Below are 21,479 nucleotides of genomic sequence, written 5' to 3'. Positions count from 1 at the left end.
ACCCTGGGTCACGTGAACGGAAAAAACATGCCAAAGCGCAGAACAGCCTCGCAGCCTGGGCGCTGGAGCAGCTGGACTCAGAAACCGGAAATCCCTTCTCTGCATAGTACCGGGGAGAGGACCGTAGGGGACGAAAAAAACCTCAGGACATGCTGCCGCAGAGACTTCTGGGAACTGTAGTCTTTCGGGCGATTGAGACCCGGGGAATAGACTTCAGTCCAGAATTATTGTCTGTTTTATACGTGGGTATCTTAAGAAAAGAGATGGATAAACCTGTTGGGTTTATTCAGTTGGTTAGAGCATCCGTTGCAGGTTTGATCCCCAGTCAGGGTGCATACAAGAATCAACCAATGAATACATAAATAACTGGGTCAAGAAATACATCTCTCTCTCTCTCTCTCTCTCTCTCTGTCTTTCTGCCTTCCACACACACTCTCTCTCTAAAATCAATAAATAAAAAATTTTAAAAAGGGGTCAGCTGTCACTGGAGTATATAATGTTCAAGTATATTAAGCTCTTTCTTGGTTTAGAGGTTGTGTTGCGGCCAATGGGAGGCGAAGCTTCCAGGGATTCTGGGAATCGTAGTTCTCGCGCAAATGAGCAGGGAGATCACCTGGACCTCTGCTGCTGGTTCCGGTGAGCCGGGCTGCCGGGGTGACTACGGTGCTGGAAGGAGGGATGGAGAGGCGGTGTGTAGGGTTAGGAGCCGTGGTGGGAGCTGGTGGGTTGGACCCGGGATGAGTGAGGCTGGTGTGCGGTAGACAGAACGGGAAGTGCGGGAGGTTTCACTTTTGGAGCCCGGACGTGGCCCCAGACGTGTATTTAGGGGCGGGGAAGTGGGGTGAGACTTAAGCTTGCTGGGCGCTCCCGGGGTCCTTTCTTCTCCCTCTGGAGCAAATGACCAGGAACTCTAATAATTTTTTTGAAAAAGATGGGATGATTCTGGGCCATACAGTTCACATAGGGAGGTGGCTGCAGACGTGCATCCCCGAGGTTTATTTGGGTTCTGGGCACACGAGTTGAGCCAGAGCTAAATAGACAGGAATTCCCTGTGGTGGGTGGGGGTGCAGAGCCTACCATATAGCCCCTGCTTTTGGCAAGGGGACACCTACTTGGGTCATGCATGTGTGAATGATTGTGGGAACCCCGGACTGATTGTGAATATAGAGTTCTGGTTTTGGGGCTTCTTTTTGTGGGGCTGAGTATGATGTCCCAAGTCAGTGAGTGAGTGGGGATGAAGCTGAGGTAGGAGCTCTCAGGACCTGTAGTGCTTGATTTGTACAGTAAGGATCCTGGCAACATCATATTGATGTGGCTATGACTTCACGATGACAAAGCAAAATCCTTCACCTGTAACTGTCTGCTCTGCTTGCTAATCCCAGTTTCACTTTAGTAACCTTGCTTGCTTTTTGCATCAACCAGGTCTGCAAAAGTCCCTAAAGCCCGCCAGTTGGGACTCAGGCTTAAGAGAATTATCTCCTCTGAGCCTGCTGAGGTAATAAAATAGTTCTTCAACTCTCTCTGGGTGTTCTTGGCTCCTTGGAAGTTTCAGTCTGCAATAACAATATTGCTGCCCACCCCCACCCCCCCACCCCCGCAGGTGCTGGTTTTATGGAAACATGGTGGGCTTTCACAAGGACAGTTCAGAGTCATCTTTGGCAGCAGCAGAAATCGATCTTGCGATGAAATAAGGTCTGCCTGGCCCGGTGGTAGAATTTCAGGGAAAATACTCCTCTGACCCCAGGGCTGTGACACTGCCTGATCCTTCAGCAGGACCGGGAGGAGAACAGGAAAGACATGGAGACCATGAAGAATCTGACCCTAAATCATGAGGACAAAGGTGAGAGTTGTTGAGAGTCTGGAGAGGTGAGGAGGAGGAGTAAGGCTCTGGGCTTAGCTGAGAGCACTGTAGTGACCCCGGCTGAGTAAAGGGACTGCTCCCTCTGTCCTGGGCTCCGAGGAGCTGCTCCCCGGGGCATTCTGGGAGGCCTCCACCCTCAGAGCTGTGTTCTTCCCCTAGGTCTGCCTTCCAACTGCACTGACTCACTCCAAGAAAAGGAGAGAAAGCCCGAAACACTGGTGAGTTGGGGTTACATTTTTTTCATTTTTTTATTATGAAGTGCTGGCTCATTTTCCAGAGAATAGCCAAACTGGATATTCTCTTTTTTTGAGAAGGGAAAAAGCAATCAACATTAGATGTTCATGTCTGTTTCAGGCACCATGTTGGTCAGTTTAGAATTACTCCTGCATTTGTGTGTTTTATTTTCCTTGTTGGAAAATCTACGCAAGATTAGTAGAGCTCAGGAAACTGCAAAACATAAGGGCTATTTTTGAAAAACTGAGATTATTAAAAATTTTAGATGTATTATTTAAGTTCACTTCACATCCACACTATCTAATGATATCGGTTTTTTTGCAGCAGACATCTTTTTACTGTTTTACTATTGAAATTTTTGAGCAAATTGAGAAGTAGAGAGCATAGTGTGCAGTATATGAAAAATGTGTGCATTTGCCTGAGCAGGCGGTGGTGCAGTGGATAGAGTGTCAGACTGGGATGCAGAGGGCTCAGGTTTGAGACCCCGTGGTCGCTGGCTTGAGCCCAACGTTGCTGGCTTCAGCAAGTGGACAGGCTCTGCTGGAGCCCCTCAGTGAAGGCACATATGAGAAAGCAATGAGCCTGACCAGGTGGTGGTGCAGTGGATAGAGCATCAAACTGGGATGCCGAGGACCCAGGTTCGAGACTCCGAGGTCGCCAGCCTAAGTGCGGGCTCATCTGGTTTGAGCAAAGCTCACCAGCTTGGACCCAAAGTCACTGGCTCAAGCAGGGGGTTACTCAGTCTGCTGAAGGCCCACGGTCAAGGCACATATGAGAAAGCAGTCAATGAACAACTAAGGTGTCGCAATGCGCAATGAAAAACTGATTGATGCTTCTCATCTCTCTGTTCTTGTCTGTCCCTGTCTATCCCTCTCTCTGACTCTGTGGAAGGAAGGAAGGAAGGAAGGGAGGAAGGGAGGAAGGAGGGAAGGAGGGAAGGAGGGAGGGAGGGAGGGAGGGAGGGAGGAGCCACAATGAAGAATTGATGCTTCTCATCTCTCTCCCTTCTTGTCTGTCTCTTTCTGTTTCTATCTAAGTCTGTCTCTGTCACAAAACAAAACAAAAAATGTGAATTTGAACTCAGTTGAAACATGAACAGCAAGGGTCAGAAAATAATAAATGGTTGCAGAAATGCCTGAGTTATTGACTCTGTTGAGAGGTCCTGCCTTGTTTCCCCTAAACTGGGAAGGATGTTCTTAGTCACTTCGATACCTGCCTAGTTAATTACTCTGAATGCAGTGACCTTTCTTTGTTCCTAGAGGCTGTGCAGGAAGGGCCTTCTTGCAATAGCCTCCAGCCAAACTTTTCCCGTAAAAACTGGTAGGGTCTCAGACACCTCTGAATGGGCTGTTCTCTCTAGGGTTGCGCACGGTGGGAGGCCCAGTTTGCAGCCCTGGCTGAAGCTTCCTGGTCTGGTTATGTGTGCTTCCAGGGTTTGGTGAGAATTGTACAAACGTATAATTTTTCTTTCTTTCCTTCTTACTCCATGGTTTTAACTAGCTGTTACTCTAGAACCCAGGCTGCTGTTTCTTTGTCTGGTGGTAGGTCATTGTTGCATTGATTCTTTTTCTCTAGTCTACTTTAGGTTACATAAGTTAAAACCCTTTTGATTTTGCCTTGGTTTTTTATTTTATTTTATTTACTAAATTTTTATAAAATTAATTGAGAGGCGGGGAAACTGAGAGACAGACTTCCATATGCATCCCACTGGGATCTGCCTGGCAAGCAAGCCCTTTACTAGACTATGCTCTGCTCATCTGGGGCCGCTGCTCCAGAGCTTGGCAAGCGAACTCTTTTTACGCCTGAGGTGAGGCCATGGTACCGTCCTCAACACCCTGAGACACTTGCTTAAACCACTCGAGCTGTGGCTGTGGGAGCAGGAGAAAGAAGAGAGAGAAGAGGAGCGGGTAGAGAAGCAGATGGTCGCTTCTCCTGTGTGCTGTGACCGGGAATCGAACCTGGGGCTTCCACATAACGGAGCTGACGCTCTACCTCTGAGCCAACCGGTCAGGGCCTGTTTTTTATTGTTTTTAATTATCATAAATTTCCCCATAAAATTCAACTGTGAGTAATTGCAACTCTGTGCCGGACCCCCTGCACAGCACACGCAGTGGGAGTAGGGCTTCAGATGTCATCATCCAGTTTCCAGTGGTCATCGACGATGGCCTGGTCACTTTCTACCCTTCCTCTGTGTCCCTCACTGGAATATTCTGGACGCATCTCAGACATGATCAGAATTTCAGCATAATTCACAAAAAGAGTTGCAAGCAAGTAGCGGTGCAAGCAATTCTATTTATATATATAACCCAGAGAGGGAAATGATGCATTCGAGGGGGTCTGTGTTGGGGCGTCACCACACACCCCTTTTGTAGATGGTTGGGAACAAGGGAGAGGAGACGGCCCCGCTACAGTCTCAAGCAGTGGCCTTAAAAGGCCTCGCTTGATTGAGTCAGACGGTGGAGGCAGCGGTTCCCTAAGACAGTGTTGAAAACGGTAGAGCAGTCAGCGAGCGCTGGGTGGAGGCAGCGGTTCCCTAAGACAGTGTTGAAAACGGTAGAGCAGTCAGCGAGCGCTGGGTGGAGGCAGCGGTTCCCTAAGACAGTGTTGAAAACAGTAGAGCAGTCAGCGAGGGCTGGGTGGAGTCTGACAGCTAGCCAGGTGTGATACCAGGAGAGGCCAGCCGGCCAGAACCTTCCCGGACAGCTCACTCAGGAAGAGCCGCAAAGAGCCCTGCTAAGATGACCGTCATTTCTGGAGGGGAGGCAGGTCAGCGCGATTGTGCCTGTCCAGGAATTCACCTGCTGATTAGCCACGTCTTCAGGGGCAATAGCCTTTATTGAACTCGCCAAGACGGGTCAGAAAACGGGAACAAACGACCACAGCAACAGCCTGGGGAAGGAGCTGGGTTGGTCTCCGGAACCGCTACCATATTTCACCTAAAGTGTCCAGTATTTGACAAAGAAAGTAGGTCAAAGGGGAGAGACACAGGGAGAGAAAGAAAGAAAGAAAGAACATATGAATATGAGAATGAGAGAAAGTCGAAATCAATTTCCCTGTTGTGTACAATGAAAACAGCTTTCCAGTTCTGTGCTGAGTTACAGTCTCCCTGGACGGTACATTCCCCCTTCCCTGATGGGTTATGAGTTGTGTGTGTGTTGGGTGATACATGGTGGACACCACGTCCCTTTCAAATCGGACCTTTCCAGCCCATCTGGAACTCTTCCGTCTCCAAATTCCTGCACACCGCATCCTCATGGTCACCTTCCTGAGAATGGCTTCAGGTTTCAAACTGATTCACAAATCACTTCTCCAATGAAATCATACATGTCTGGGGCTCAGGAATGGTGTATTCATTGGCTCTGTGCTCCTTGGATTTCAATACAAAGCCATAGTTGTGGCCAGAAGCATTTGGTGACGGAGAACTGTATACCCTGAAAAGAACAGGACCAACCTCTTGCAGATGGAGACCCTTCTGGGCCACAAGATTTACTCCTTGTGCTGGGAAAACTGATGGTGACTTAATGCTTGTTAACAGATTGCTTGTTAATAGGTACCGATCAAGTTCGGGGATGTGGCTGTGGTCTTCACAGAGGAGGAATGGAGGAGGCTGAGCCCTGCGCAGAGGAGCCTGTACAAGGAAGTGATGCTGGAGAACTACAGGAACCTGCTCTCACTGGGTGAGGCTGTATTCTGTCCTTCCTTACTGCGGTAGCGGGATGGACCACCTACCGTGGGCCAGAAGATGTTCTAGACGCTTACAACAGCAGAGAAGTCAAGGAAGGCAGCCCCTGCCCATGGGGGCTTACTTTTTCCAAAGTATTGAGACAGATAAGAAACAAGAAGCTTCACGTGCAGGAATAGGATGGGATGTTACATGGTGAAGCTATTTACAGGGCAGATTGTTTACCTGGAAGGCTCCCAGTCTGTGTGACATGTAGAAGATATTTCTGGGATGGTTCCACTGGATTGTCATTGGAAAGGGACTGTGTAGAAACGGAACCTATAGGAATCATTAGTAGAAACAAGTGACATTATACATATATTATTAATAACAGGTGTAGCAGGAAGTCACACATTTTCCTGGGACCAGGCAGGACAGCTCAGCATCCCCGTTGGGGCTTCACTGACTGAACTTTCTTTCTCCAGCAGAATCAAAGCCAGAAATGAACCCCTGCTCCTCCCGCCTTCCGGCCTTCACCCGGGAGCCACTGCCCAGCCAGCAGGTGCTTCCCATGTGCTTGGACATGTGCGACTTCTATCTGGGTGATTCGGGCCTGTGGCGTCAGGACCGGACATCTTTTTCTCAGAGTTTCTGGAGACAAAACACAGAAGGTGAAGGCAAAGAAGACGGCTTGAGACTTTTGTTTGTGAGGACAGAGGAGGGGGAAACCTCAGGTGCATTCCACGGCCCACCCCAAGGACCTTCCAGGGAAGGTCATGCGGTGCTAGAAATAGAGCCCAGCTCAGCCCAAAGGGTAAGCCCTGTGCAGACAGACGGGGGGAGGAAGAAATTAGAAACCTCGAGATCCGGAGCTGTGAGCTGTAGTGACCACAAACTAGACTGCAGCCTGGAATCAAACGTTATGGCAGACAGGGTGACCCTCTCAGGGAAGAGGCCCTACGTTTGCAGGCAGTGTGGACGAGGCTTCATGCATAAGTCAACCCTTCTCAAACACCATCGGATGCACTCGATGGAGAAGCCTTTTGTGTGTGTTGAGTGTGGACGAAGGTTTAATGATAAGTCAACCCTCAGAGGACACCAGAGGACTCACTCAGGGGAGAAGCCCTTCATATGTCCAGAGTGTGGACGAGCATTTGGTTATAAGTCAGCCCTCAGGAGACACCAGCGGACTCACTCGGGAGAGAAGCCTTTCTTGTGCCCGGAATGTGGACGAGGATTTGGTGATAAGTCAACCCTCAGGAAACACCAGAGGACTCACTCGGGGGAGAAGCCCTATGTGTGCCCCGAGTGTGGACGAGGATTTGGTTATAAGTCAGCCCTCAGGAGACACCAGCAGACTCACTCGGGAGAGAAGCCTTTCGTGTGCCCAGAGTGTGGGCGAGGATTTGGTGATAAGTCAGCACTCAAGACACACCAGAGGACCCACTCGGGGGAGAAGCCCTACGTGTGCGGTGAGTGTGAACGAGGCTTTAGCCAGAAGTCATCCCTCCTTGTTCACCAGGAGAAACACTCAAGGGAGAATAATGCTTTCAGGGAGGGTGGGCAGAGTTTCAGACATACTTCAGACCACATTCGACACCAGCAAACTCACTTGGGGGAGAAACCCTACGTGTGCCCGGAATGTGGACGAGGATTTGGGTATAAGTCAAACCTCAAGGCACACCAGAGGACTCACTCAGGGGAGAAGCCCTATGTGTGCCCGGAGTGTGGACGAGGATTTGGTCATAAGTCAAACCTTTGGACACACCAGAGGACTCACTCTGGGGAGAAGCCCTATATGTGCGGTGAGTGTGGACGAAGCTTTAGCCGGAAATCACTCCTTCTTAAACACCAGAGGACACATTCAAGGAAAAGAGTGATGTTTGCAGGGAATGTGGGTGAAGCTTTAGCTACAAGTCAGATGTCGTCAGACACCTGAGGACACATGGAGGGGGGAAGCCTTGCGAATGCAGGGACCTCGGTCAAGAGTTCAGCAATCAGTGAGACCTCATCTTACACCAGAGAGATGTCAGACTGTCCATTTGTGTGTGTATAGTAATTGAACCTGCAGAGATGTGTCATCAGGCACCAAGGACACATTTACCAGAGGAGTCGCGTGCATGCAGCATGCAGGTAGTTCTAGCCGTACATCAGCCCCCATTGCACAAGGAGGATGCACTTAGGCAGGAAGCATGTGTGTAGGGACTGTGGGTGAGGCGTTAGCAGTAAGTCCCAACACTGACTGAACAGCCAGTGGCCAAAAGGCAGGCCCATGAGGGCATACTCAGGGAGGGGCCGTGTGTTTGCAGGGATTGTAGACAAGGATCCTCTGATTGTGCATCCTTGTTCTCATGCCATGGGGAGATCTTTTACTGGGGACCCTGTGGAGCTCTGGCCAGATCACCTTATCAGGACCCACACCCCTGCAGCTGCTGATGGGCACAGTGACGAATTCTTCTCTAGGACCTGCTCTCAGCCACAGGGAATGAGCCCTTCATACAGGGTGTCCTGGCTCATGACTGATTGAGATGGGGAGACAAAACCTCACCTCTTTACTCTGTTGGGTTCAGAGGTCATCCTGGGTCAGGAGTGCCCATGAGATCTCAGCTGTGAACACACTGCAGGTCAGCTCCTTCCTCTGCCCAGTCCAGCCCTCAGTCACCAATAAACCACTCAATCCTCCACCCATTGTCTCTCTAGGGACTCCATTCAACATCTTAAGTGAACAAGGAGTATAGACATGGCTGTGGTCATCAACCTACCCCAATAAACCCCAGTGTATACATTCTATGTGTGGGGGCAGAATAGGCAGTGACTCAGGATACATCATAGAACAGCCTAATTAGGAGAAACTTTACGAGAACAGGTAGGGTCTCTGTGAGAAGCTTTAACAATCAGTTATACCTCATTGTGCACTAGGGGACAGACAGTCAGGGAGAAGACAGGGTGTTGGGGTGGAGCTTTATTATTTTCCTCCCAATAAACCAACAGGACATTCTTGCCCCCAGGAAACACTACCTCAGTCACCTTTGAATGGGTTTTGGAAGTCTTGACCCGTTCCTCATCCTCTGAGAGTTAGGATGGAACTCGTAACTAAAGAGACATGTTTTTATTTTCCCACTTTTTGTAATTACAGGGAATAAAGAAGTAAAAGGTTTTATGTAAGTAACCTAAGAATGACCACGTGTTTTATTTTCATACACAATTCTTCCCAGTGTGTTTTTGTCCTTTTCCAGTAAACTCTTTCATGAGCTCAGTCTGTGCCCCTTAGTCACACATGCATCTGGAAAGGACTTCACATTCACAGCCCAGGATTTCTGCATGAATCCAACCCCTGAGAAATAAATAAGTCCCAAATAAATCTGGTAGATTAGTTGGGGAATCTGAGCCTTTGTTTGGACTGGCTGATCGAGGTTCCAGAGGGAAGGAACTTCCTGGTCACCAAGGCCTGGATTGCTGCTTCTCCTAAATGATGACTCCCATTGGCTGCTGTGAATGCTCTGTTCCCTGGGTTTTCTTTCTCCCAATCTACTCAGGTCTCTGCTGAAGACCTCTCATCCCATCAAGATATCACTGTTCCTTAAAGGTCTGTTCAAGTCCTGCATTTTCACAGACCCTTCCTTTCACAGGTACCTTCTTCAGCCTTCCATGTTCTAAGTGCAGGTCCTTTAGCTGTGACCTCTCCATCATAAATCAGTGCTTTGGGCCTCTTAGCTACTCATGGTTTAAAGATCCCTAAATATGTCTGACCAGGTGGTGGCGCAGTGGATAGAGCGTCTGACTGGGATGCGGAAGACCTAGGTTGGAGACCCCAAGGTTGCCAGCTTGAACGGGGCTCATCTGGTTTGAGCAAAAGCTCACCAGCTTGAGCCCAAGGTCGCTGGCTGGAGCAAGGGGTTACTCAGTCTGCTGAAGGCCCGCGGTCAAGGCACATATGAGAAAGCAATCAATGAACAACTAAGGTGTTGCAACGCGCAATGAAAAACTAATGATTGATGCTTCTCATCTCTCTCCGTTCCCGTCTGTCTATCCCTCTCTCTGACTCTCTCTCTGTCTCTGTGAAAAATAAATAAAAATAAAGATCCCTAAATACAGCTTCAATGAGAAGTCACCTCACCTCTCCAATTCAAGGGTCCTGCTTAGACACATCATCCTACTCATTGGTCCAACAGCTGCCTACACCAGTTGTTGTTTTTCAAAGGGCCTGGTGTTTTGGCCACACCCTTTCCTACTCTCCCTCTGTCTGAGCTCAGATGGCCCTATTTGGCAATTCTACAGTCCCTGGCTCTGATATTTAGGTCCTGGGCCAGAAAGTCTTCAGGGTAGAGGGTCAGCTTAGACCCTAGGAAATTTGATTACTCAAGATAGCCTTTGTCGGAACCACCAAATTGGACGTCAGGGTTTGAAAACCAGAAAAATAGCTGAAGACCGAGAATTAAGCGGGGAGAAGTGGGACGGAGGAGCTACCGAAAGCGAGAAGCATCTTTTCTAGCCTGTGGTTTCCTTGCATTCGGCCTGTTAGGGCAGCGGCGCTCACCAACCGGATTTGCGTTGCCGCATAGAACCGCCCCCCTCCTGCGCAGCCCGGCTCGCGAGAGGACGTATTTATTTAGAAACCTTCAGGCGGAGTTGCCGCAGAGACTTCTGGGAACTGTAGTCTTTCCGGGGACCAGAGTGGAGTCCGGAATCATCAACTGTTTTGTACACGTGGATATCTTAAGACAAGAGATGAGTAGAGCTGGCCGGTGTGTTCAGTTGGTTAGAACATTGTGAAATATGCCAAGATTGCAGGTTTGATCCCCAGTCAGGGTGCATACACGAATCAATCAACGAATGGATAAATACGTGGGATAAAATATTCATGTTTTTCTCTCTCTCTTCCTCGCTCTCTCCCTCCCATCGTCTCTGTCTCTCTCTAAAATAAATAAATGAAAATTTTGAAGACCGGGTCGCCTGTCACTACAGTAAGACAATGTGCAGTTACATTAAACTCATCGCTGATTTGCGGCTAATGGGACACGAAGCCTCCACGGATTCTGGGAATTGTAGTTCTCGCTGAGATGAGCAAGGAGACCACGTGGACTTCTGCTGCTGGTTCTGGTGAGCGAAGGCTTCTGGGTCACCTACTGTGCTAGAGGGAGGGGCGGGAGAGGTCGGGATTAGGGTTAGGAACCGTGGTGGGAGCTGGTGGGTTGGACCCGGGATGAGTGAGGCTGGTGTGCAGTAGATAGAACGGGAAATGCGGGAAGTTTCCTTTTTGGAGCCAGGACGGGGCCCCAGACGTGTATTTAGGGGCGGGGAAGTGGGGTGAGACTGTGTTTGACCGAAGTCCTTGAGTTGCGGGTCGCTCCCGGGTCCTTCTGTGTCCCGCTGGAGCGGGTGAGCAGGAACTGTCATATCATTTTTGGGGGGAGAAGTTGGTATAATTCTTGGCCGTTAAAATTCACATAGGGAGGTGGCTGCAGTCGTGCATCCCTGAGGTTTACTTCGGTTCTGGTTACACGAGTTCAGCCAGAGCTAAATAGGCATTCTCTGTGGTGGGTGGGGGTGCAGAGCCGACCATATAGCCCCCCTGCTTTTGGCAAAGGCACACCTACTTGGGTCATGCGTGTGTGAATGGTTGTGGGAACCGCAAATTGATTGTGAATATCGAGTTTGGGTTTTTTTTACTTGTTTGCGTGGGGCTGAGTATGTCCCAAGTCGGTGAGTGAGTGGGGATGCGGTTGGGGTGGGAACTTTCAGGACCTGCAGTGCCTGATTTGTACAGTAAGGAGTGTGGAAACGTCACATTGCTGCTCCACCCGCAGGTGCTGGCCTTGTGAAAACACGGTGGGCTTTCACAAGAAGGGTTCAGAGAAGTCACCCGGGGCAGGAGCAGAAATCGATCTTGTGATGACGTAAAGCTGCCTGGGCGGGTGGCAGAATTTCAGCGCAAAAACTCCTCTGATCCCGGGGCTGTGACGTTGCCTGATCCTTCTGCCTTGGGAGAGCAGGACCGGGAGGAGAACAGGGAAGACATGGAGACCATGGAGAATCTGACCCTAAATCATGAAACTAAAGGTGAGAGTTGTTGAGAGTCTTGAGAGGTGAGGAGGAGGAGTAAGGCTCTGGGCTTAGCTGAGAGCACTGTAGTGACCCCAGCTGAGTAAAGGGACTGCTCCCTCTGTCCTGGGCTCCGAGGAGCTGCTCCCCGGGGCATTCTGGGAGGCCTGCACCCTCAGAGCTTTGTTCTTCCCCTAGGTCTGCCTTCCAACTGCACTGACTCGCTCCAAGAAAAGGAGGGAAAGCCCAGAATACTGGTGAGTCGGGGTTACGTGTTTTCATTCTTCATTATGAAATGCTGGCTCATTTTCCAGAGAATAGACAAACTGAATATTCGCTTTTCTTGGGAAAGGAAAACACTGTCAACAGTAGACAGTTCATCCCTGTTTCGGGAACTTTGTTGATCAGTTTAGAATGACTCCAGCATTTGTGTGTTTTATTTTCCTATTGGAAAATCTACCGAAGATTAATAGAGCTCAGGAAAGTGCAAAACATAAGGGCTATTTTTGAAAAACAGATTATTAAGAAGAAGAAAAAAATAAATGTATTATTTAAGTTCATTTCACATCTACACTGTCTAATGATACTATCTTTTGCAGTGGACATCTTTTTACTCTTTTACTATTGAAATTTTTGAACAAATTGAGAAGTAGAGAGCATAGTGTGGAGGAACAGTATATGAAAAATGTGTGCATTTGCCTGAGCTGGCGGTGGCGCAGTAGAGCGAATGTTGGACAGGGATGCGGGGGACCCAGGCATGAACCCCCAAGGTCGCTGGCTTAGTGTGGTTTCATCAGGCATGATCGTGGGGTGGCTGGCTTGAGCGTAGGATCGTATACATGACCCCATGGTTGCTGGCTTGAATTGAAAAGTTGATGGCTTGAGCCCAAGGTGGCTGTCTGGGTCAAGGAGTCACTTGCTCTGCTGGAGCCCCTCTGTGAAGGCACATATAAGAAAGCAATCAATGAACTACTAAGGAGCAGCAATGAAGAATTGATGCTTCTCATCTCTCTCCCTTCCTCTCTGGCCCTCTCTCTGTTACAAAACAAAACAAAACAATAAATGTGAATTTGAACTCAATTGAAACATCAACAATAAGGGTTAGAAAAAAAGAAATGGTTGCAGGAATGACTGACTTATTTACTCTGGGTTTAGAGGTCCTGCTGTAGTTTGTAGTTATGTGCTCTTCCACGACTTGGTGAGATTTGTACATACTCATAATTCTTTTTTTCTCTCTTACTTAGTCTGTTGTTTTAACTAGCTATTACTCTTTTTTTTTTTTTTTTTTTTTACAGGGACAGAGAGATGGATAGATAGGGACAGACAGACAGGAACGGAGATGGATGAGAAGCATCAATCATTAGTTTTTCGTTGCGCGTTGCAACACCTTAGTTGTTCATTGATTGCTTTCTCATATGTGCCTTGACCATGGGCCTTCAGCAGACCGACTAACCCCTTGACCTCGGGGTCTCGAACCTGGGTCCTCCGCATCCCAGTCCGACGCTCTATTCAATGTGCCACCACTTGGTCAGGCTAGCTGTTACTTTTAAGATGCAGGCTGATGTTTCTTCTTTTGATGATGTTTTGTAGAACCTCATCCCAGAGGGATGTTTTTTTTTTTTTTGTCTGGTGTTGCTGTGGAGCTCATTCTTGCTTTAATTCTTTTTCTTTATTCTACCTCAGGTTAAATACGTAGTTCAGGGAGAACAGTCAAAAGAGCCCTGCTAAAGGACGGTCATTTCTGGAGGGGGAGGGTCAGCGTGATTGTGCATGCCCAGGGCTCCTCCTGCTGATTAGACACATATTCGGGGGCTATAGTCTTTAGTGTACTCGCTAAGACGAGTCAGAAAACATGAACAACTGACGAGAGCCACATCCTGAGGAGGGAGCTGGGTTGGTCTCCAGAGTTGCTGCAATATTTTACTTAAAATGTCCAGTATTTAACAGAGAAAGCATATCGAACAGGAGAGATGCAGAGTGGGAAAGAAAGAAAGAACATACGAATATGAGAATGAGAGGAAGTCGAAACCAATTTCCCTGTTGTGTAAAATGAAAACAGCTTTCCAGTTCTGTGCTGAGAGACAGTCTCCCTGGATGGTACATTCCTCCTTCCCTGACGGGTTATGAATTGTGTGTTGGGTGATAACATGGTGGACACCACGTCCCTTTCAAATCGGACCTTTCCAGCCCATCTGGAACTCTTCCATCTCCAAATTCCTCCACACCATATCCTCATGGTCACCTTCCTGAGAACGGCTTCAGGTTTCAAACTGATTCACAAATCACTTCCCCAACGAAATCATGTCTGGGGCCCAGGAATAGTGTATTCATTGGCTCTGCGCCCCTTGGATTTCAATACAAAGCCATAGTTGTGGCCAGAAGCATTTGGTGACGGAGAACTGTATACCCTGAAAAGAACGGGACCAACCTCTTGTAGATGGAGACCCTTCTGGGCCACAAGATTTACTCCTCGTGCTGGGAAAACTGATGGTGACTTAACGCTCATTGACAGATTGCTTGTTTATAGGTACCGATCACGTTCAGGGATGTGGCTGTGGTCTTCACAGAGGCGGAATGGAGGAGGCTGAGCCCTGCGCAGAGGAGCCTGTACAAGGAAGTGATGCTGGAGAACTACAGGAACCTGCTGTCGCTGGGTGAGGCTGTGTTCTGTCCTTCCTTACTGCGGTAGCGGGATGGACCACCTACCGTGGGCCAGAAGATGTTCTAGACACTTAGAGCCTCACAGAAGTGAGAGAATAGCAGCCCCTGCCCATGGGGGCTTACTTTTCCCAATGTAACAAGCAGCTTCACGTGCAGGGATAGGATGGGATGTTCGATGGTGATAAGCATATCCTAATCAAAAATAATAATCAGATGGAGCAGGACAAAGGAGTATCGAGTGTGACAGGGCTGAATTTCAGATCAATGGGGAGGTAACATGGGACCAAAGAGGTAATGTGTTGAAGGAGTTAGACTCTGTGTGTCTAAGGCAAGAACATTTCAGGTGGAGACGTGTTGGCGCTAAGGCTTCAAGGAAGGGATGTCCCTGCAGGGTTAGGATTGTAAGGAGGCTGGTGGGACTGGAAATACCGTTTGCGGTATTTCACTACCGCGGGGGGTCAGAGTAGTGAGAAACGCCTTCTGTGACGGTTGGAGGTTTGCGTTTCGTAAGCTAGATATATATTTTTTAAGACTTTATTTATTCATTTTAGAGAAGAGAGAGAAAAAAAAAAAAGAGGGGAGGAATAGAAAGTATCAACTTCCATATGTGCTTTGCCCAGGCAAGCTGAGGGTTTTGAACTGGCAACCTCAGTATTCTAGGTCGACACGTTATCCACTGTGCCACCACAGATCAGGCCATAAACTAGATTTTCTTTTTTTTTTTTGTATTTTTCCGAAATACAAAAAAAACGGGGAGGCAGTCAGACAGACTCCCGCATGCGCCCGACCGGGATCCACCCGGTATGCCCACCAGGGGGCAACACTCTGCCCATCCAGGGCATCGCTCTGTTGCGACCAGAGCCACTCTAGCACCTGAGGCAGAGGCCATGGAGCCATCCTCAGCGCCCGGGCCAACTATGCTCCAATGGAGTCTTGGCTGCGGAAGGGGAAGAGAGAGACAGAGAGGAAGGAGAGGGGGAGGGGTGGAGAAGCAGATGAGCGCTTCTCCTGTGTGCCCTGGCTAGGAATTGAACCCGGCACTCCTGCACGCCAGGCCAACGCTCTACCACTGAGCCAACTGGCCAGGGCCTTACATTGATTCTTGAAATTTAGGTTGATAAATACTTTGGATTACAATATTACTCTGAGTCAGCCATTGGCCACTTTCTCTATAGAGGGCCAGAGGGTAGCCAGTTTAGGTATTTTGTGGGCGATGCGATCTCTAACCAGTCTGGACTCTCTCTGTGTAGCACTAAGGGAGTCAGAGACAGTACGTACATGAGTATGACTGTGTCCTAGTAAGATTTTATTTGTGAACACCAAAGTTTGAATTTCATATCACTTAATGTATCATAAACTATTATTTTTTGGACTTGTTTTCTTCTCTTTAACAATTTAAAAACCATCCTGAGGTTGTCAACTGTACAGAGGGAGAGGGGAGGGTTAAATGGGTCACAAGCTGTACTGTTGTCACTAATTGTTCTAGGTCAGTGCTGTGCTGTGCAGATACACTGTGCGCCACAGGGATGATTTTAAATTTTCTAGTAACTACATTTTTTTTTTTTTGTATTTTTCTGAAGCTGGAAACGGGGAGAGACAGTCAGACAGACTCCCGCATGCGCCCGACCGGGATCCACCCGGCATGCCCACCAGGGGCGATGCTCTGCCCACCAGGGGACGATGCTCTGCCCCTCCGGGGCGTCGCTCTGCCCTGACCAGAGCCACTCTAGTGCCTGAGGCAGAGGCCAAGGAGCCATCCCCAGCGCCCGGGCCATCTTTGCTCCAATGGAGCCTTGGCTGCGGAAGGGGAAGAGAGAGACCGAGAGGAAGGAGGGGGGGGGGGTGGAGAAGCACATGGGCGCTTCTCCTATGTGCCCTGGCCGGGAATCGAACCCGGGTCCCCTGCACGCCAGGCCGACACTCTACTACTGAGCCAACTGGCCAGGGCCTAGTAACTACATTTTAAAAAATAGTAGACATAAATGGGTGAAATTAACAATCTTAGGAAACACAATATATCAGAATATTATTTCAATACATAATCAATATAAAAAAATTCTTTTTTAAAGTTTATTTTTTAAGTGAAAAGCAGGGAGGTAGAGAGACAGACTTCTGCAAGTGCTCAAGTCAGGATCTACCTGGCAGGACCCCTACCGGGTGATGCTCTGCACACAGAGAGCTGTTGCTCCGTTGCTTGGCACCCAAGCTATTTTTCAACCTGAGGCGAGTCCACAGAGCTATCCTCAGCTTCCAGGGCCGACTTTGCGGGAACCTGCCATGGCTGCGGGACTGGAATAGTGAGAGGGGCAGAGTGAAGAAAGAGGGGGATAAGTGCAGAAGCAGATGGGTGCTTCTCCTGTGTGTAATCCTGACCAGTCATCCAACCCGGGACTTCCACATGCCGGGCCGATGCTCTACACTAGCCAACTTGCCAGGGCCAAATGTTCATGTCTTGTATTACCTCTTGTTCAGCTCTGTCAGCTCTGGAATTTAGGCAAAAGGACCAGTCTCTGTCTGTGTCTAGGATTCTTAAAGAGGAAGGGGAAAGCAGCAAGGAGGGAACCACATGTGGCTTTTAAAAATGTGTTTGAATGTGGCACTAATTTTTCACCAATCTCTGTTGGCCCAGAGAAATTCTGTTGCCAAGTGAGAAGTCAGTGTGGTGAGATTGGTTTGGCCTCAAGGTACCAAAATCTTAAAACTGTGGGCCACATCTATCTTGTCAGTGGTGGGAGCCACAGTACTTAGCAGAGAAATTAATACTTAGAAATAATTTCTTATTATTTGTTTGCGGATGGGACTCATGTCTTATACACGCTGTTCCATATTTGGAAGCCCTCCCGATCAAGTAACTTTCTATATGTTCAGTTTTTTTGTCTTTCTTTTGTAATAAGTAAAGTCATGAAGTAGATTTCCACATAGGTCATAGAGACTGTCACCGCTAAGTACAACGGAAGTGTAAACAGGGCATCAGTGGGAGTGTCATGGGCTTGACTGACTTACTAGAAAGAAACAGCTGGTGGTATTGAAGGTATTTACGGGGCAGATTGCTGACCTGGAAGCCGCCTAGTCTGAGTGACATGTAGAAGATGTTTCTGGGATGGTCCCCCTGCATTGCCATAGAAAAGGGACTGTGTAGAAATGGAAAAAGTGACGCTGTACACATTATAAACAGGTGTGTCAGGAAGTCACTCTTTGTCCTGTGAGCAGTGGGACTGCCCTGCAGCCCTTCTCGGGCTTCTCTGACCGGACTTTCTTTCTCCAGCAGAATCAAAGCCAGAAACAAACCCCCACTGCTCTCGCCTTCCGGCCCTCACCCGGGAGCCGCTGCCCGGCCAGCAGGTGCTTCCCATGTGCCCGGACATGTGCGACTTCTATCCGGGGGATTCGGGCCTGTGGCATCAGGAGCCGACGTCTTTTTCTCAGAGCTGCTGGAGTGTAAACGCAGAAGGTCAAGAGAGAGATAATGGCTTCAGACCCTTGTTAGTGAGGACGGAAGAGGGGGAAACCTCAGGCGCATTCCACAGCCCACCCCGAGGACATTCCAGAGAAGGTCATGCGGTGCTGGAAATAGAGCCCAGCTCAGCCCAAGGGGTAAGCCCTGTGCAGACAGACAAGGGGAGGAAGGAATTAGAAACTTCGAGATCCGGAGCTGTGAGCTGTAGTGACCACAAACCAGACAGCAACCTGGAACCAAACGTTATGACAGACAGGGTGACCCTCTCGGGGGAGAAGCCCTACATTTGCAGGCAGTGTGGGCGAGGCTTCACACTTAAGTCAAACCTCCGCCGACACCATCGGACGCACTCGACCGAGAACCCTTTCGTGTGTACTGTGTGTTGCCAAGGCTTTAGGCTGATGGCTGTTCTAATCCGTCACCAGAGGACGCACTTGGGGGAGAAGCCCTATGTGTGCGAAGCGTGTGGGCGAGGCTTCAAACAGAAGTCCCACCTGAACAGACACACAAGGACGCATTCAGAGGAGAAGCGTTACGTGTGCAGGGAGTGTGGGCATGGTTTTTTTGAGAAATCATCCTTAGTTAGACACCAGAGGACTCACTCAGGAGAGAAGCCATATGTGTGTGAGGCGTGTGGGCGACACTTCAGCCACAAGTCCAGCCTGAAGAAACACACGAGGACTCATTCAGAAGAGAAGGCACATTCGTGTGGGGAGTGTGGGAAGAGCTTCAAACATAGTTCAGATGTCGTCCGGCACCAGCGGACTCACACAGGGGAGAAGCCCTTCGTGTGCCCAGAGTGCGGAGGAAGATTTGGTGACAGGTCAACCCTCAGGAGACACCAGATAACTCATTCTGGGGAGAAGCCCTTCGTTTGCCTAGATTGTGGACAAAGATTTGGTTATAAGTCAACCCTCAGGAAACACCGGTGGAGTCACTCGGGGCAGGAGCCCTACGTGTGCACAGAATGTGGACGAGGTTTCGGTGATAAGTCAGTACTCAGGGGACACCAGAGGACTCACTCGGGGGAGAAACCCTATATGTGCCCAGAGTGTGGACGAGGATTTGGTGATAAGTCGGTCCTCAGGAGACACCAGAGGACTCACTCGGGGGAGAAGCCCTACATGTGCCCAGAGTGTGGACGAGGATTTGGTGATAAGTCAGTTCTTAGGAGGCACTTGAGGATTCACTCTGGGGAGAAACCCTTCATGTGCCTGGAGTGTGGTCGAGGATTTCGTGATAAGTCAACCCTCAGGGATCACCAGATTACTCACTCTGGGGAAAAGCCCTATGTGTGCCCAGAATGTGGACGGAGATTCAGTGATAAGTCATACCTCAGGAGACACCGGCGGATTCACTCGGGAGAGAAACCCTATGTGTGTCCAGAGTGTGGACGAGGATTTGGGGTTAAGTCAAACCTCAGGAGGCACCGGAGGACTCACTTGGGGGAGAACCCTTATGTGGGTGGTGAGTGTGGATGAGACTTGACCCAGAAAGCACCACTCCTTAATCATCAGAGGACACATTCAAAGAGAAGCATGATATTTGCATGAAGTATGTGTGAAGCTTTGGCTACAAGTCTGATCTCATCAGACACCTGAGGATACATGGAGGGGGGGAAGCCTTGTGTATGCAGGGACCTCGGTCAAGACTTCAGCAATCAGTGAGACCTCATCTCACACCAGAGAGACACCCAATCATCCGTGTGTGTGTGTGTGTGTGTGTGTGTGTGTGTGTGTGTGTGGTAGGGGACCTGCAGAGATGTGTCACCTGTCGTCAGGCACCAAGGACACATTCACCAGAGGAGTCACACGCATGCAGCATGCAGGTAGCTCTTGCACAAGGAGGATGCACTTAGGCAGGAAGCGTGTGTGCAGGGACTGTGGGTGAGGCATTAGCAGTAAGGCAACATTGACCGAACAGCCAGTGGCCAACAGGCAGGCCCATGAGGGCATACTCAGGGAGGGGCCGTGTGTTTGCAGGGAGTGTGGACAGGGATCCTGTGATCATGCATCTTTATTCTCATGCTGTGGGATCCTTTCACTGGGGATCCTTTGGAGCTCTGGCCAGATCACCTTATCAGGACCCACACCCCTGCAGCTGCTGATAACTGCTGCTGATGGGTGCCGTGACGAGTTCTTCTCTAGGACCTGCTCTCAGCCACGGGGAATTGCCTCTTCCAAAGGCTGGCTTCTGGCCCATGACTGATTGAGATGGGGAGGAGAAACCTCATCCCTTGACTCTTTTGGGTCATATGGGTGATCCGGGATCCAGAGATGCCTGTGAGATATCATTTGTGAAGACACTGCAGGTAAGCTATTTTCTCTGCCCATTCCAGCCTTCACTCACTAATAATCCACTCAATTCTCCATCCATTGTCTCTCTGGGGACTGTACTTTCAGATATCTTAAGTTTAGAAGGAGTGTAGACATGGCCGTGGCCTTAAACCACCCCTCACAGATGCCAGTGTACACATTCTCTATGTGTCAGATGAATGGGCACAGACTAGGGAAAAGCTCACCTCAGGATGCATCCTAGAACAGCTGCACTGTAGGCAACCAGCCATCTAACTTTGAACCCTGTATGACCTGATTGGGAAACTTTAGTTAACAGCCCTGAGCGAATGTGTTTTGGATGCAACACCAAGAAAATGTATGAGTGACCTTTGTGCAGACACGGAGAAATGCTCCTGAAAGGCTTTAGAAAAGTAGCCTAGAAGTTCCAGATTTCCCCCTTTTTTGTGTGTGCGCTTGTTAATTAGCAAAAGAAAAAGAATGTTCTGACCCATACCAGCCCTTTCTTCACGTCAGCAAAAAGTCTATTATTCATTCATTCTTTCCCCTTATCACTTGACCTTCCTCCCCTGCAGTCCTGTGCCCTTCGTTCTTGTAAAGCACTTGTGTCCTCCGCTCAATAAAAGCTGTGAGAAGGAGGACTCCAGAGGTCTTCGCCGCCTGTCCCCACAGGCCTCTCCCTTGCCTCTTGCAGTCAGTGTGCGTCTTGAGTAGGTGTTTTCCCTGTGAGACTGGTAGTGCCGGTTGGGCTGCATTACTGCTCCACATTAGGAGAAACTTCAGGTGGCCTGGGAGGGGCTCTGTGAGAAGCTTTCGCAATCAGTCACAGCTCAGTCACACCTCATCGTGCACCAGGGGACACTCAGGGATAAGACAGATGGGGGCAGGGTTTGTGGGTGGAGCTTTCTCCTGGTGTTCTTCCTCAGAAGACCAAGAGGACATTCTTGCCCCCCAAGAACTACTACCTCAATCACCTTTGAGGGGGTTTCGGAAGTTTTGACCCCTCTCCCACCCTCTGTATGAGAGTGAGGATGGCAATAGGAGCTAAATAGACATGTTTTTATTTTCTCAGTTTTTGTGATTAGAGGGAATAAAGAAGTAGGAGGTTTTATGTAAGTAACTTAAGAATAACCACTCGTTTTATTTTTGCCGGGTAAGCAGATGTATTTAGGTGTGCTCCCTTGCATGGGGGCAGTGCCCTGTGTGTATAATATTTGGAAGGCTGCGGGTGCTTGCCCCACCCTCGGGAAAGGAGATTGCAAATTTGCG

General features: G+C 49.2%; 1 protein-coding gene across 6 annotated transcripts; it reads left to right on the top strand.

Annotated features, from left to right (window-relative positions):
- The first annotated feature begins 640 nt into the window (after positions 1 to 640).
- LOC136308216 (zinc finger protein 343-like) lies at positions 641 to 20,851 on the top strand. Of its 6 annotated transcripts, XM_066235464.1 has the most exons (7): positions 641 to 689; positions 1,423 to 1,495; positions 1,601 to 1,692; positions 1,774 to 1,840; positions 11,997 to 12,055; positions 14,326 to 14,452; positions 17,725 to 19,397. In XM_066235464.1, the coding sequence occupies exons 4-7, from the start codon at positions 1,798 to 1,800 to the stop codon at positions 19,395 to 19,397; spliced, it is 1,902 nt and encodes a 633-aa protein (XP_066091561.1). In that variant the 5' UTR covers positions 641 to 689; positions 1,423 to 1,495; positions 1,601 to 1,692; positions 1,774 to 1,797. The 6 variants fall into 6 exon arrangements, with proteins under 6 accessions (XP_066091561.1, XP_066091560.1, XP_066091563.1 ...); XM_066235463.1 differs by having other exon boundaries at positions 1,601 to 1,840; positions 17,725 to 20,851; XM_066235466.1 differs by lacking the exons at positions 641 to 689; positions 1,423 to 1,495; positions 1,601 to 1,692; positions 1,774 to 1,840 and adding exons at positions 10,482 to 10,547; positions 10,700 to 10,856; positions 11,564 to 11,816.
- The last annotated feature ends 628 nt before the right edge of the window (positions 20,852 to 21,479 follow it).

The sequence above is a fragment of the Saccopteryx bilineata genome, chromosome 6, assembly GCF_036850765.1.
Source record: "Saccopteryx bilineata isolate mSacBil1 chromosome 6, mSacBil1_pri_phased_curated, whole genome shotgun sequence".
NCBI lineage: Eukaryota > Metazoa > Chordata > Mammalia > Chiroptera > Emballonuridae > Saccopteryx > Saccopteryx bilineata.
Note: the sequence above shows the minus strand (reverse complement) of the source record. Positions and strands in the feature narration are given on the sequence as shown.

Excerpts from the sequence above, each read along its gene's own strand:
- LOC136308216 (XM_066235463.1), top strand. The coding sequence starts at position 1,798 with ATGGAGACCATGAAGAATCTGACCCTAAATCATGAGGACAAAG. Across the intron at positions 1,841-11,996 it reads CCTAAATCATGAGGACAAAG|GTCTGCCTTCCAACTGCACT; the intron begins GTGAGAGTTGTT and ends TTCTTCCCCTAG. Across the intron at positions 14,453-17,724 it reads CAGGAACCTGCTGTCGCTGG|CAGAATCAAAGCCAGAAACA; the intron begins GTGAGGCTGTGT and ends TTCTTTCTCCAG.